Consider the following 17,370-nt stretch of genomic DNA (forward strand, 5'->3'; position numbering starts at 1 on the left):
CTATTTACTTCAATAAGAGTATGTAAACGCAGTCAGTAACATTGGAAGATAAGGACGGATCAAGGACGGCGCGCAGGAAGTCACTTACACAGAATTGTATTAATTTGTTATAATTTTTATAATTGGGTTAAAATCTGGAAAATCAATTAAAAAAAAGTGAAGAAGTTCCAACAAAAGAGGAGAAGGACTTTAAAACTATTGGACTATATGGAGAAGGCGAAAATAAGAAACCCAAAAGACAAAATGCTTGTGGAGGAGTGGAGATCCTTTTCAGAATATCTGAGAAAATATTATAGTCAAATGAAAACACAGGCTGGACTGGAAATATAAGCAAAGGAAGGAGAATGATAAAGGAATCTAATGTTGGATATTTGTTATAGAAATGAGTATTACATTTAGTAGACAAAGAATTTGAACAGGAACATCATGGAAGTAAGAATGAGGAGTCAAAATGTTGAGGGAATATTGTATTGAAACTGAATTGAATTTGTTAAATTGTATGAAAATTAATTTAAAAAATATGTAACATAAAGAGAACAAGATGCTGCATGAAGTGAGCCAATGGCTTGATCCAGTAGGGCTTTGCTTATGTATTTATAGAGCCCATGGTGATTTTAATAAATTAAACAGAGTGGAATTTTTGATCAGATTTTTTCTTTTTACTTCAGGATTGGCACAATGAGGAACGATATTTCCCTCTACAGAAGGGGAAGACTGCCATAGGAAGACAAAGAATGTCATTCATTTCTATAAACCTTTTAAGAACTGTATTACATTCTGCAAACATTTCTGTGTGCTCGGGAATTCAATTGCCTTCAAACCAGCCACGGCCATTATTGCATGAAATCCATCTTGAACATGATACCATGTCACTGGCACACCGTGGTCCTCTAGCCGCTTCTTATACAACAGCCCATCATCCCGGAGAACATCATATTCACAGGTTAGAATGAAAGTCTCTGGGAGCTGGCGGATTATGTCATCCTCTGCTAGAAGGGGGGCAAACATTGTCTCATAACCTCTTTTAACTTGTTCATAAAGTTCTTCTGAAAATGGAGCAGGTTCTACAGGAACATAGCCCCTAGCTTTAAATTCTTCTGGAATGTTATCAGCATTGATCCATTTTTGGTATTTCTCTCTCAAATCAGGAGGGACATGGGCGCCTTTCAGAACTCCATCTACATTCATTGTCTTCCCAGTGAGATATGTCAAACCAAGACTGACAGCTCTTTTCCGGAACAAGGGAGGAACTGAATGGTATTGCTGATAGGATGGCAAATTGAAGTCCATTCCTTGGAGGAATGGGTAAATGAGGACCTGAGCTCGCACTCTTGGGAGGTCCTCTCTGGTCACCAGTTCTTGGCAAATGGCTGCAGCATATGTGCCTCCACTACTCTCCCCAACAATGGCAATGTGGCTGGCGTCCACTCCATATTCCTTTGCATTTTTCATAAAATATATTACAGCAGTTAAACAGTCCTGTACAGGGACTGGATACGGATGCTTAGGACCTAAACGAAATCTAAAGAAGAAAAAAGATATCATCAACATTTGAAATCATACTTGGGGCTGAGGTACCTTCAGCACCCCCAAGGAGGCTGGTCGCCCTAAGCTGATTGGCATTTCCATTCAAATGGTTATGTGCTCCACGTCATGTGATCATTTATGCAATATGGGACTTACCGGGGGGGGGGGGCAATATTTACTCAAGTTGGCACCCCTGCCTTCACGCAAGCAAGACAAATTCCAGTCAGGCAGATGCCACTCAAGGAGGGTGAAAAAGAGGGGCAATGGTGCAGAGGTGGGGGTCTGCGGTGATTTCAGAGGGAAGAAGAGGAGTTTGGATTTTATATCCTGCTTTATCACTACCCCCTACCCTGCTTTTCCCAACCTGTAGAAGGACCAGACTCCAGTTTCTCATGGGACGCGGGTGGCACTGTGGGTAAAACCTCAGTGCCTAGAACTTGCTGATCGTAAGGTCGGTGGTTCGAATCCCCGCGGCGGGGTGAGCTCCCGTCGTTCAGTCCCAGCTCCTGCCCACCTAGCAGTTCGAAAGCACGTCAAAGTGCAAATAGATAAATAGGTACCGCTTTATAGCGGGAAGGTACCGTATTTTTCGCTCTATAACACGCACCAGACCATAAGACGCACCTAGTTTTTGGAGGAGGAAAACAAGAAAAAAAAATAAAAAAATTCCTTCCAGTAGCACCTTAAAGACCAACAAAGTTAGTTCTTGGTATGAGCTTTCGTGTGCATGCAGACCAACACGGCTACCTATCTGTAACAAGAAAAAAAATATTCTGAATCTCAAAAGCCAGAACAACAAGAGGGATCACTGTGCAGCGAAAGCAGCGATCCCTCTTGCTGTTCTGGCTTCTGGGATAGCTGCGCAGCCTGCATTCGCTCCATAAGATGCACACACATTTCCCCTTACTTTTTAGGAGGGAAAAAGTGAGTCTTATAGAGCAAAAAATATGGTAAACGGCGTTTCCGTGTGCGGCACTGGTGCTGGCTCACCAGTGCAGCTTCGTCACGCTGGCCACGTGACCCGGAAGCGTCTTTGGATGGCGCCGGCTCCTGGCCTCTTAAGTGAGATGAGCGCACAACCCTAGAGTCAGTCACGAGTGGCCCGTACGGGCAGGGGTACCTGTACCTTTACCTTTAAGGAGTCTCAAAGCGGCTAACATTCTCCTTTCCCTTCCTCCCCCACAACAAACACTCTGTGAGGTGAGTGGGGCTGAGAGACTTCAAAGAAGTGTGACTAGCCCAAGGTCACCCAGCAGCTGCATGTGGAGGAGCGGGGATGCGAACCCGGTTCACCAGATTACGAGTCCACCGCTCTTAACCACTACACCACACTGGCTCTTCAGGGAGAACTGAAGAGGCCTGGAGTGGAGCATTGAGCCCCAGTGCCTGAGGTTTTCCATGATAATATAATGCTAGTTCACATCCTATTCTCAGTGGCCAGTGGTCAATCATTGGAGAAACTCACAATCAGAACATGAATCCTGTGGTACTCTTCCTTCCCACAGCTTCCAGCATTCAGAAGGACACTGTCTCCACCTGCAAATGCAGGCTATAGCCATCATGGCTAGTAGCCACTGGTAGTCTTATACCGTGTGCATTTGTCTAATCCTCTTTTAAAGCCACCCAGGTTGGAGGTGCCTCCTGAGGGAACGAGTTCCACAGCTGAACTACACACTGCGTAAAAAAGTACTTTCTTTTAGGTGAATCTTCTAGCATTCAGCTTCATTGAATGTCCACATGTTCTAGAGTTAAGAGAGAGGGACAAAAGCATTTATCTAGTTTTATGTAAGAGTAGTTTAATGTTCCTTATATGACGCCTTGGAAGGACTTTTGTCCTGAAAGGCAGGATAGAGATAATTGCAACAGACAGAACTAGCATAGATTGAGAAGCCATATTAGCCTCTCATGGTGGATGAGGTTATCCATGAATACTAGTCACAAGGCCGATGGGCCATCTCCACTATCACAGGCAGTAATGCTTCTGAATACCAGATGATGTACATTGCAACTGGGAGCAGTGCTCCTGTGTCTGGGTCCAGCTTGTGGGCTTTTCATTGGGATATTTGGTTGGCCACCGTGAGAACAGGATGTTGGGCCCCCTTTGGCCTGATCCAGCATCCTATGCTTAAAGCCAGAGGGACTGGGTCCAAAGGCATAAAAATCAAAATACAAAGGTGAACACCCATTCTAAAGGTTGGCAAATTCACGATGTTGGCAAAATCAGCCGTTTTCTGGGCTCATGTGGAAGGGTTAGAAACTGAAGCGTGAAGATACTTACTCAGCACACATAACCACTGAGTCGGTTCCGTGGGCAAGCGAATGGCAGATCCTTTCAGAAGTTCCTGGAAAAAGGCACACAACCTTTAACGAGTCTCCTTTGGCAACAACTAAGCTGAACTGAACCGTTTATAAATGGGGCATCACTAGTTGAAAACCATTATGTACATTTTGTTCCCTCCTGATCAACAGTTTCAATGGGTAAAACTCAGAATAGAACCAAAAAATCCATACTTTTAAAGCAAGGTGTGCTAGGAAGAACGAAGACTGGGATCCATTTTGGACTGGCTAGCTAAAGGCTGGCTGGGAAAGATGCCTTTGACTCCAGTGCTGCACAGCTGTGGGAACAAGCCCTGCTTGAGATGACCATGGACTCCCTCCATGCAGAATGAACGTGTAAATATGTTCTATACGTATAGAGAGACCTGGTCTGAACAAAGACATTGGATTCTTATCTCATTATACATGACAAAGCCATTTTTCACCTTCTCACCCCTTGCTTTTTCCTGTAAGACCTATTGCAGTCATTAAGAGTCGTCAACAGGCTCATCACAGCTATCTGCCAATCACCCAATCCCACCACCCTTCTGAGTAATACCCCTCCCCACCTTCTCACTATATAGAAGGGTCTGGTGACTTCTGTTTCAGTGTATCTGAAGAAGTGTGCATGCACACGAAAGCTCATACCAAGAACTAACTTAGTTGGTCTTTAAGGTGCTACTGGAAGGAATGTTTTTATTTTGTTTTGTCTATGGCAGACCAACACGGCTACCTATCTGTAACTGGAACTATGGAAGGCACCACATTGAGCCGCATGAAATGGAAGTCCATCAACCACACATGATTCAGTTCTGTGGGGACTTGGAAGCATTTTCCTGCCGTTTACGCCTGAAGGAGTGTTTTCAACACACACAACAACAAGACAAAGCAGAACAAGCAACAACTTCACAACACAACACCTCTCAACCCACTGAAGAACAACAACCACCCTCCCAACAGAACACTGACCACCAACTACCACCTAAAAAGTGTTACACAAAAAGGGACTCCACATGGACCCCTCCTGATGGACGCAATACCACACTGGACTTGTACATTGACTGCTTCCGCCACAGAATCCAAACAGATGTGACCAGAAAACACCATCGCTTACAACAAAATCTAAACCATGCTGAAAGGAGAGCCATAGATAATCTCAGAAACAACCCAGACATTATAATTAAAGAAGCGGACAAAGGTGGAGCTGTCGTCATCATGAACAAAACTGACTACATTCAGGAGGCTCACAGACAACTTTCCAATACCGCCTTTTACATAAAATTGGACTCAGACCCCACACAAGAATACAAAAAAGAACTGAACAAGATTGTTAAGGAGCTACCCCCACACATCCAAGAACAGATCCTCACAAACACACCAACAGAACCTCGACCAGGAACTTTCTATCTTCTACCTAAAATATACAAACCAGGAAATCCAGGACGCCCCATCATTTCAGGTATTGGCACTATTACAGTGGGTGTCTCCGGTTATATGGACTCTGTTCTGAAACCATATGCCATCAGTGCTCCCAGCTATGTACGTGACACCACAGATTTTCTGAGGAAAATACAATCTTTAAATAATCTTCCCAACAACACTATACTAGCTACTATGGATGTGGAATCTCTGTATACCAACATCCCACACAACGATGGTTTACAAGCTATAAGGAACACCATTTCAGATGAAACCACAGCGGACTTTGCTACCAAACTCTGCCAATTTGTCCTTACCCACAACAACTTCAAATTCGGTGATGACCTGTTCCTTCAGATCAGCGGCACAGCAATGGGCACCCGCATGGCCCCACAGTATGCCAACATCTTCATAGCGGATTTAGAACAACGTTTCCTAAACTCCTACCCACTCAAACCTCTCTTGTACCTGCGATACATTGACGATATTTTTATCATCTGGACACATGGTCAACAGACCCTGGACACCTTCCACCAGAAATTCAATGATTTTCACCCCACAATCAACCTAACAATGAATCAATCTATGCAAGAAATACATTTTTTGGACACTACTATAAAAATACAGGATGGGCGCATAGACACCACCTTATACCGTAAACCAACTGACCGACAAACATATCTACATGCCTCTAGCTACCATCCCAAACATACCAAACAGTACATTGTATATAGCCAGGCACTACGTTACAGCCACATCTGCTCCAATTCTACAGACAGAGACTCTCACCTAAGAGATCTACAGCAAACCTTTTTAGAACTAAAATACCCAGCAGATGAAGTTAGACAACAGATAAACAGAGCCAGACTGATACCCAGAGAGAACTTGCTGCAAGACAGACCCAAAAAAGAAAATAACAGAACACCTCTAGTCATCACATACAGCTCCCAAGTTAAAACAGTACAACGCATCATCAGAGATCTACAACCTCTCCTGGACAATGACAATTCTCTTTCTCAAGCTCTGGGAGGAAGACCTTTCATTGCCTACAGACAGCCACCCAATCTTAAACAACTCCTAACCCACAATAATACTACAACCAGACTTAACACGGACACTGGCACCAGAGCCTGCAATAAACCCAGATGCCAACTTTGCTGCCACATACACCCGGACAACACCATTACTGGCCCCAACAACATCACACATACCATCTCGGGACTATTTAATTGCTCATCGTCTAACATTGTGTATGCCATCAAATGCCAACAGTGTCCTTCAGCTCTCTATATTGGACAAACAGGCCAAACCTTACGCCAAAGAATAAACGGACATAAATCCGACATCAGGAACCACAAGACAGAAAAACCAGTAGGAGAACACTTCAGTCTCCCAGGACATTCTATACAAGATCTCAAAGTAGCTGTTCTATTACAAAGGAATTTCAGAAATAGACTGGAAAGAGAAGCTGCTGAATTGCAACTTATTACCAAACTTAAAACCATGGAGAGACCTGGTCTGAACAAAGACATTGGATTCTTATCTCATTATACATGACAAAGCCATTTTTCATCTTCTCACCCCTTGCTTTTTCCTGTAAGACCTATTGCAGTCGTTAAGAGTCGTCAACAGGCTCATCACAGCTATCTGCCAATCACCCAATCCCACCACCCTTCTGAGTAATACCCCTCCCCACCTTCTCACTATATAGAAGGGTCTGGTGACTTCTGTTTCAGTGTATCTGAAGAAGTGTGCATGCACACGAAAGCTCATACCAAGAACTAACTTAGTTGGTCTTTAAGGTGCTACTGGAAGGAATTTTTTTCTTTTGTGTAAATATGTGAATAAGTCAGAACAGGGCCAAACAAACCTCAGACCACATTTTTGGGCTTCTTTCAAATTAATTCTGACCATCTCTGGAAGACCTTTCATAGAAGTCCATTGAAGTACGAAGCACAAATACCTTCTTTGGCATTTTTCATTGACCTTGACATTAGGAATTAATACAGAACCAGACATCTCTGGAACAGGAAGGCTCAGCCCTGTTTTCTTACCACACAATCCCATCCTGCCATGTTAAGCTGCCTACAGTTCAGAAACTTCAGCTGGTGCGGAATTCAGCAGCCAGGTTGCCCACCGTGGTTTGAGCATATAATGCCAATCCTGGTGTGACTGCATTGGCTGCCAATTTGTTTCTGGGCCCAAGCCCAGAACTGTTGTGGCTCCCTGTTTGTGGAATGCTCTCCCCCGGGAGACTCACCTGGCGCCTTCGTTTCATATCGTCAGGTGCCTTTGGCTAATTAACCAATAGACGGCCTTTTAAACTGTGTGTAGGCACAGGTTATTGACATTGTTTGTTGTTATTCTTTATATTGTTATAGATTTGGGGGGAGACCACCCTAAACCTTAGAAATTAATAAGTTGATTATTATTTGGAGCAGGCATAGGCAAACTCCGGCCCTCCAGATGTTTGGGACTACAATTTCCATCCTCCCTGATCACTGGTCCTGTTAGCTAGGGATATGGGAATTGTAGTCCCAAACATCTGGAGGGCCGGAGTTTGCCTATGCCTAATTTGGAGTATTGAAGGGAAGATTGGAGGCCAGCGGAAAAAACACTTTCCAAGTCAGTGCCTCACTTGGATAGAGGCCTTAACATGACAAAGGGGCTGGTGGCACATATGTGAGGAATTCTTGGGCCTGAGCAGAAAGAGGTTGTCAGACTCATGGCAATGGGGGGGTGGGGTTGAGTTTTCAGGAAAAGAGTGTCTTTAGAGCGGTGTTTCCCAAGCTTGAGTCTCCAACTGTTCTTAAACTACAATTCTCATCATCCCATACTACTGGTTTGGCAGAGAGTGGAGGTGGTGCCCAACTTTTGTAGCAGTATTCATAAAGCTAAAAATAAAAACCCAGAGGCAGCACAAACCACCCCCACCCCTCCATAGCAAACATTTCATGACCTTCACATTAAAGTATCACCCCGAATTCTCCACAAACAACAAAGTGAACCATTTCAAAGAACTTACGGATGCTTCCAAACATCCCAGCACCTCCATGAAGAAAGATGGTTCCTTTCCTGTTCCCAGCAGGTGATGTCTTGGGCCAGTACAGCCTCACAGGCACCCCATCAAAAACCAGATCCCTTGTGATCATTTTTGGGTCCTTCACTTCTGGAATGAGTAGGTTTAGGATCCTGAGTATGGAATATCTATGGCAGATGCCCAGTTTTTCCAGAATTCCTCCCTGTTTAAACCAAAACATTTAGCATTTTAAATCAGCATTAGATATATGTATTGCATATATGTATTGCCTATGGAACAGAAACCGTGCATGGGAGATGACTGCACTGTTTATCCTTTCCTTCCTCTTGGGATGGAAAATTATTCTCTTTGAGCAGCCCAGAAGTGAATCCCCTGCCCACTCCCCTTTCCTAGTATGCTTCCTGTTATTTCAAACCTTAGGACGCAACACAAATTGGGGGTATTCAGTGCTAGTACTCCTCAGGATAAATCCACTGGAGTGCGTAAGAACCTAAGCAGTGTAGGAGTGCAAATATCCAGAGTGTGGGGATCAGATGGGATTACTATGAGGAATTATAAAATATGCATCAAGCCATTGTGTCAGCTGTGAAAGCATGGTGTTGATTGGGTTTAATTCATTGACAGTAATTTCTGATCAAATCCCACAACCCTCTGCATCTCTGGCCATTTCCTCTACTGTCCATTTCTCTCTGCTTGCGTACACAGCCCAGCTGCCAGTTGCTTTGCCAGGCATCACAGCTGTCAACCGTCCCTTATTTGGCGGGAAACTCCCTTATCCCAGCGCCATTTCCCACTGCTGTCCTGGATTGATGATGTCCCTTAAATTTCCCAGGTTTCAAAGGAAGCAGCTCCTCTCCCTCCCTCCCTGCCAGCCAGGGAGGAGGGAGGCTCCAACTGTGTTGCTTGGCTGCGTTGCTCACCCAATAAGGAGTCTAAGAACGACTGGGGGATGGAGCTTGCATGCCTTGTGCCGATCAAATCGGCCGCGTTGCCTGGGGACTCGCCTTTGCTCAGCGCTTCCCAGCGGAGAGGTGACGGTGTGGTAATATTGAGGCTTGGAAGTGAGCAATAGCCCTGGCGGAGCTGGTCTGGGGAAAGGAGAAAGGTCTGCTTATGGAAAGTAACTGCAGCACTTACCAAGCAACGGTCAGCGGGACAGAACGAGAAGCAAGGAAAGGTTATGTTGGGATCCACCTCTGAATTACCTGATGCGATTTGCCAGGAAGGCCACTGGGTGGCAGCACATTACAAGACACCAAAGCAAAATGACTGAAACATGAAAAGAGGGTGCCGCGATTGTTTGCAAGGGCAAAAGCCCACCTACAGATTAGCTGAGCTCTTTACTTTGGGACCTGTGATCCCTTATTCCGGCTGCTGATCCCTTATTTTCAAATCTGAAAGTTGACAGCTATGCCAGGCATGCATCCTGGGCTGTGAAAGATAGTGGGCAGGTTCTTTTGATGTAGCTTTTCTGATATGTTAATCTTAGGATGTTAATCTTAGGGCCGGGAAATAGATCTCACATGAAGGTGATAGTGATCCCTGTCCTCCTGGCCTCCTTCTTATCATGTATATTGCTTGCTTGTGACTTCCAGGATTGCTGGATACACTCCTTTGTAGTTCTGTTTTGTTTACCCCAGAAATATGCATGCTTATGGTAATTAGTTTTTGTAGGTTAACTTTGTCCCCAGGTGGGGTTTGTTGAAATGCTCAGAGGAAATCTGATTGGTTCTTACGAACACGGCGACAAAAGTTCTTTTGTGAATAAAACAACCTGGGTGGGTGGACAGGAATTATTATTATACGCAACCAGTCTTGCTGGTTCAAGCCTCTGTGTGTATTTTCATAATCAGAGTTCAATCTGTCCTTTACTTTGGGAACGCCTCAAAGCAGAGTCTGCTGGATTAGGACAATGGCCCATCTAGTCCAGCATCTCGCAGCTGTCAACCAGGTGCCCCAATGGGAAACCCACAAACCCGGACCCAAGCACAGGAGCCCTCTCCCCTCCTGTGTTTTCCAGCAACTGGTGTTCAGAAGCATTGCTGCCTCCATCTCTAGAGCCAGAGCTGGTTAATAAGCATCCATAGCTATTGCCTCCATGAATTTCTCTATTTCTCGTTGGAAGCTATTCAACTTGGCAGCCATCACTGCCTCTTGTGAGAGTGACTTCCATGGACTGAATATATTATGTATGAAGAAGTCCTTTCTTCTATCTGTCCTGAATCTTCCAACATTCAGCTTCTTTGGGTTGTCTACAAGTTCTAGTGTTGTGAGAGACGGAGGAAAACCTTTCTCTCTCTATTTTCTCCATAATCTTAAACATTTCTATCACGTCGCCTCTTACTTGCCTTTTCTCTAAACTAAAATATTTCAAATGTTGCAGCCCTTTTTATAGAGGTGTCGCTTCATCCCTGTAATATATGTAAAATAAACTTACCAGTACAAATCCATATCCCACTAAGAGATTTAAAAGTACCAATGGTGCAGGACGACTCATTCCTCGAGGTATGTGGGTCCTGGCAAGAGCATAAGAAACTCCCCACACTAACAGCAAGAAATGAATGAAAATAGTTGTATATAATATCAGCATCCACAGAGTTCCACCAAATGCCATTTCCCTTCAACTCAGAGGCACAGAGACAAGGACTTTGCCTTCGCCAATGCTGGTGGCTTTTATACAAGAACAGTCTGTGTCACCTGCAAGAGGACATCCTCGGACAACCCACTTAACCTCTCAGCTGAGAAGAAAACAAATGGTTTAGGAATGTGGTAATATTGTGCAGGCTAACCATAGACTTGCTTAACAGCTTATCTTTAGAATGACTCGTGGTTAGAATGCCCGAAAACAGGTTGGCTGACAGCTGAAATGGATGCATGCTTCAGCAAATATAGAGCTTGCTTATGCCCAGGGGTTATCAGTATGTGGCTTTATTGCTTGAGTCAATGTGTAAAAGCATAGGAACACAGACCAAAGAAGGAGGAAAGAAATTAGGAGGAATGGTCATCAAATGTAGAGTAATGGGAGATGTCAACAAAGGGGGGGGGGATTTTAGTATTTTAATTGGGCGGATGTGATAGGCTGTAAACCCTGCACATACCCAGCCAATGGGGAAACAGGAGGGAACCTGCCTCGGGTATAAGGGATATAAGCTTCGGTCTTACTATTTTTGGGTGTGTCTGCTTTTGGACACCTGATCTTACAAGTACGTTATTTTGTAATCGATAAACTCTCTGCTGCTTCACCAATTTTGTTCAGATTTTGAGTCTCACACCCACTTCTAACATTCCTCACACAGGGTGTGAATTTGCCTAAACTCCCAATCAATGTCCCTGCAGTCGTTATTAGCACTAGCTCAGGTTTCCAGCCCATTTCCAAATTCAACTCCTTGCATAACACGTTGCAGTAAGCCATATGGAAGGTAGTCAATGTTGATTTGTCCTCAAGATAATGCGGCAGGCCAGCACCTAATGCCATGACACCATAGGGTGGAGGTGATGAGCGCAAGGAAGGAAAGCCAACATTGCTGTGGAGGAAAGGGCACAGAAGAAGAGCTCCCTTGTGACAGGCCTTGTTTGAATCAGAGGGGATTGTTTTACTAGCACTCTTCAATTTCAGTGTTTGCAGGGAGGAGAACTTTCGGCCCTTCAACTCAGTTGACACAGAAAGGAGCATTACTCATCCACGTGTAGCATGTGGGTGAATGAGAAGTCCCTGCCTCAGAACACTGGGCCCTGTCAGAGAAGAAGTCTGACCTGTCCCCTCCTGGGCGGCCATCTTGTTCTGGGATGGCGGAAGCAACAGGCAAAGCCATCACAGCCTTTGGCAGAGATGTGTAATAATATATTGAGAGTGGTGAGGGCACCTGAAACCTGGAGAGACGCATTTATAACTGATACCGAAATCTGAGCAAGAGAGATCAGATGTAAAGAATTATAGACCAATCTCACTACTTAATGTGGATTATAAAATATTTGCAAATATTCTGGCTAATAGATTGAAAAAAGTTCTATCAGAATATATACATATATTCATATACATATATGCCTGGAAGACATATGAAAGATAATATTAGAAATATAGTGGATATTTTGGAAAGATTAGAGGCTAAAAGAAATACTAAATACATTAGAAAGAATAAGAAATACATTATTAATGTTTATTGATGCGGAGAAAGCCTTTGATAATATTTCTTGGCTTTTTATGGGGAAAAAATTGGAAAGTATTGAGGTTGGTCAACAATTTTTAAACAGTATCAAAGCGATCTATTCTGAACAAAAAGCTAAAATTATTATTAATAATGTGGTATCGGAAGAAATTAAAATTGAGAAAGGAACCAGGCAAGGGTGCCTGCTTTCCCCTCTATTATTTATTTTGGTCCTGGAGGTCTTGCTGAATAGTTTGAGAAAAGAAGGGAAAGTCAAGGGTATTGTAGTGGGCTCTAAGCAATATAAATTAAAAGCCTTTGCTGATGACTTGGTTCTAACTTTACAGGATCCAGAGATCAGTGCAGTGAAAGCACTGGAGATGATACAGGAGTATGGGCAGCTGGCTGGTTTTAAATTAAACAAGAGCAAAACCAAAGTATTGGACAAAAATTTAGATGAAGATGAAAGAAAAACCCTTATATAAAAAAAGGCCTAGCATTTACGAAGAAGGTTAAATATTTGGGTGTGACCTTAACAGCAAATAATTTGAATCTCTATAAAGATATTTATGAGAAAGTATGGAATGAAATAAAAAGAGACTTAGAGATTTGGTCAAATTTAAAATTCTCACTTATGGGTTGAATATCAGTGGTTAAGATGAATGTATTGCCAAAAATGCTGTTTTTGTTTCAAACTTTACCTATTATTGATAATGTCAAATGTTTTAAAGAATGGCAGAAGGCCCTGTCCAAATTTATCTGGCAAGGGAAAAAACCGAGAATTAAATATAAATTACTTACGGATTCAAAAGAAAGAGGTTTTTCCCTGCCTGAGCTATAGATATATTTTGAGGCTGCGGCCTTCTGCTGGATTAAAGTCTGGATTCATCTAGAAAATGAAGATATTTTGAATTTAGAGGGACTGGACAATAGGTTTGGTTGGCATCCATATCTTTGGTATGACAAAATAAAGGCCCATAGTGGTTTTAAGAATCATATAATTAGGAAGGCACTATACAATGTGTGGATTAGATATCAGGACCTTTTGGTAAGAAAAATGCCCAAAAGGATCTCACCAATGGAAGCGCAGGCACAAAAAAAAGCTTAATATGGAAAATAAGTGGTTGAGATATTCAGATTTATTGGTTGATGATGGGGAGGGATTTAAGTTAAAATCATTTGAACAAATCAAAGACAAGGTAAACTGGCTTCAATACTACCAAATTAATGAACTATTTAAGATTGACAAGAAAAAAGGTTTTGCAACTGAAAAAACCAAATTGGAAACGAAGTTGTTAGATACTAATGTTAAAAACATATCTAAGATGTATAGTTTGTTATTGGAGTGGCATACAAAAGATGAGCAAGTAAAATCGGTTATGATTGATTGGGCACAAGATGTGGGACATAATATAATGTTGGAGGATTGGGGTAGACTTTGGAAGAAAGGGGTTAAGTTTACTGCATGTACAATGTTAAAGGAGAATGTAATGAAAATGATGTATAGATGGTAATTAACCCCTGTTAAATTGGCGAAGATCTACCACAATAGTGATAAATTATGTTGGAAATGTAAAGAAAAGGAAGGTACTTTTATCATTTGTGGTGGACTTGCTCCAAGGTAAAAGACTTCTGGGGAAAAAATTGTAATGAATTAAAAAAAATGATGAAATATACTTTTATGAAGAAACCAGAGGCCTTTCTCCTTGGAATAACAGGTGCTGAACTGCCCAAAAAAGATGTAAAAGTATTTTTGTACGCCACAACTGCTGCATAGATTTTGCTAGCCAAAAAATGGAAAACACAAGAATTACCAACGGTTGAAGAATGGCAGATGAAGATGATAGAGTTTATGGAGCTGGCTGATCTCACCGGGAGAATCCGCGACCAGAAAGAAGAGGAACACCAAGAAGACTGGAATAAATTTAAAGTCTATTTGAATAAATATTGTAATATTAAAGATATGTAATCACTTGAAAGAATTAGGCCAAGGATTAAATTAGGATTAAATATATAAAGAAGCAAATGTACGATAATAAAAGTTAGGAAATATGATTATGACTGTGATATGTTATTATGAAAGATTGATATTGGAAACTGCTACATATAATTACTAAGAAACTCAGATGGAAAAGATTTGAGGAAGTCAAATAATATGTTTACGAAAATGGAATTTAATTAACTATTTGTCAATGTTGTGATGACTTACTGTATTTTATGTTTTATACTCTTTTTCTTTTTCTATTTTATGCTTTTTCTTTATTATTGTCAATTTTTTCTTTTGTTATGTTTATGTACTGAAAATAATAAATATTATTATATATATAAAAAAGAAAAATTGCCACACACAGGGAGAACAAGGACATAGTTTGAGTTTCAAATAATAGCATTAAAAAATGAAGAGGGGGAAAAATAATTAAAAAGGGAAAAGAGCAAAAAAATTACCTCCCATTTGAATCACTTATAAAAAGATAAAAAACAGAGAATAGTATTACTAAGAAGAAAAACAGTCAGTTAAAAATATTTTGCAGGTGTCCAAATAGAAAGAAATAGGCCTATCCATTTTCATTCATGTCAAAAAATGATTCAATCTTTGTCTGAGAATAAGAGGGACTTAAAACAGAGATGTCAGTTTTGAGAGTAACAACATTGCCTTTAAGAAGGACGTTTTATCATTAGGAACTGCTAGGTTCTCCTGAATCAGCTTTAGAAGTTGAACCTGATCCAATATCTCTTTGAGAACTTTTAAGAGTAGAGGCTTCGGCTGCAATTGTCCCCCCCCCCCCGAGGCATCTCATTAAGGCAAGGCAAAATAAGCTAAGAACTCCTTTACCCATATAATATGATCAAAAAATGAAGTCTTCCAGAAATTATCCCACACCATGCTACTGCCATGGTAAGCTTGATAAGTAAGCTTCCTGTTTTTTCCAATGGATTTCTTTTGGGGGGAAATTAACACAGGTAGCTCTCTTGTTGATTAAATTAAGCTATGCCTTGGAATTGCAGCAAATTCACAGCTGCATTTCATCTTGTTTCCAGAGCCACCATGGGCATTTCTGGCACCCAGTTGCCATTGAAAGAATACAGCACACAATGGCTGTTCACAGTTGCGTGCCTGTGGAGGTGGAATGCAAAATGCGAAGACGTTCCAATCTCTGGCACTTCCAGTTAGACCTCCTCACTACAGCCTAGAGACCTGCCCCTTTCCAACGCCTCACACAGAAGCACTTCCAGTGATTTTGCAACTCCCTCTCAACCTGAAACAAAACAGACCTTAGGATCTGTGAGGAGGCTACAGTCCAGTAGTTCAGCACCATCCTCCTCCTCCATCTCCATACACTTAGCCAATTCTCCTTTTGGCTTGGCAACAAATGCTGTAAAATTAATTACCGTATTTTTTGCTCTATAAGACACTTTTTCCCTCCTAAAAAGTAAGGAGAAATGTGTGTGCATCTTATGGAGCGAATGCAGGCTGTGCAGCTATCCCAGCAGCCAGAACAGCAAGAGGGGTTGCTGCTTTCACTGCGCAGCAATCCCTCTTGCTGTTCTGGCTTCTGAGATTCAGAATGTTTTTTTTCCTGTTTTCCTCCTCCAAAAACTAGGTGCGTCTTGTGGTCTGGTGTGTCTTATAGAGCAAAAAATATGGTATCTGGTCTGTTAAACTCCAAATCCCTTTTGCCTGCCCTGAATACCCTGCCTATCAATTAAATTGAGTAACCTGTTTTAGCATGATGAAAGAAGTATTTCTATCCCCATAAAACCTCTTGCCGTATCGGTCCTCAGCTACCTTTTGTTCTAAACTAAAAAGCCACCTGGTAGTTTCATTGGTTAGTGTGTGGTGCTGATAATGCCACAGTTGCAGGTTCAATCCTCATATAGGACAGCGGCATATTCCTGCGCTGCAGGGGGCTGGACTAGATGGTCCTCAGGGTCCCTTCCAGCTCTACAATTCAACATGTTCTATTGTATGACCCCTATAGAAATGCTTATGGTAGATGCAGCAAATGGGGCCAGTAGTGCAAATCACAAGAGAATCCTGTTCACACACCCCACCAAATGTGGTCTGCCATATATGATACAGTAGAATCATAGAAGTGTAGAATTGGAAGGGACCTCGAGGGTCCTAAATTCTGGACTAAAGCACCAGTGTCAGATGGCCATCCAAGCTCTGCTTAAAAACCTCCAGTGAAGGAGACCACAATCTCCCAAGGGAGACTGTTCCACTGTCAAACAGTTTCTACTGTTCTTCCTAATGTTCAGTTGGAATCTCCTTTCTTGTAAATTGAATCCATTGGACTGAGCTCTACCCTCCAGCGCGGGAGGAAAACAAGCTTGCTCCATCTTCCATGTGATATCCCTTTCAGTATCTGAGGATGGCTATCATTATCTCCCCCCAGTCTCCTCTTTGCTGAACATACCCAACTCCCCCAATCGTTCCACTTCTTGACCCTTGGTCATCGTGATTGCCCTCCTCTGCACACATTCCATCTTAATCAATATCCTTCTTAAATAGCAGTGCCCAGAACTGGACAGAGTTTTTCAGGTGCAGTCTGACCACAGCAGTATAGATAGGACTATTACTTCCCTTGACCAGGACACTATAATTCTCTTGATGCAGCCTAGAACAGCATTAGCTATTAGCTAGTGGGAAAGGGATTAAAAATAAAAAGGGAACCCATACGAAGTCACTGTGGCACAGTACTCTGATCTTTTAAACAATACGCTGGACTGGCACAAAGGCAGAAAAGCGATAGGTAGGTCTTGCCTTGAAGCAGAGTGAGATTATCCACATGTCATCCACTGATCTCCCTGCCAAGCACAAGGGAGAACTGGCTCTGTTCAACCAAGTGGGGAATGCCATGGCAGGCTGCATGCCTACAGAGAATAAATGAACTCCCCACACATACACAAAGAGAAGGGGGG

General features: G+C 42.4%; 1 protein-coding gene across 1 annotated transcript; it reads right to left on the reverse strand.

Annotated features, from left to right (window-relative positions):
• Positions 1-454: 454 nt before the first annotated feature.
• Positions 455-10,985, reverse strand: LOC307204866 (arylacetamide deacetylase-like 4). Its single transcript, XM_079956945.1, has 4 exons — positions 10,740-10,985; positions 8,288-8,504; positions 3,806-3,869; positions 455-1,522 (listed from the first exon to the last, which is right to left on the reverse strand). Exons 1-4 carry the CDS (start codon positions 10,914-10,916, stop codon positions 748-750), a joined length of 1,233 nt encoding a protein of 410 aa, XP_079813071.1. The 5' UTR covers positions 10,917-10,985; the 3' UTR covers positions 455-747.
• Positions 10,986-17,370: the final 6,385 nt, after the last annotated feature.

The sequence above is a fragment of the Podarcis cretensis genome (assembly GCF_951804945.1).
Source record: "Podarcis cretensis genome assembly, chromosome: 16".
NCBI lineage: Eukaryota > Metazoa > Chordata > Lepidosauria > Squamata > Lacertidae > Podarcis > Podarcis cretensis.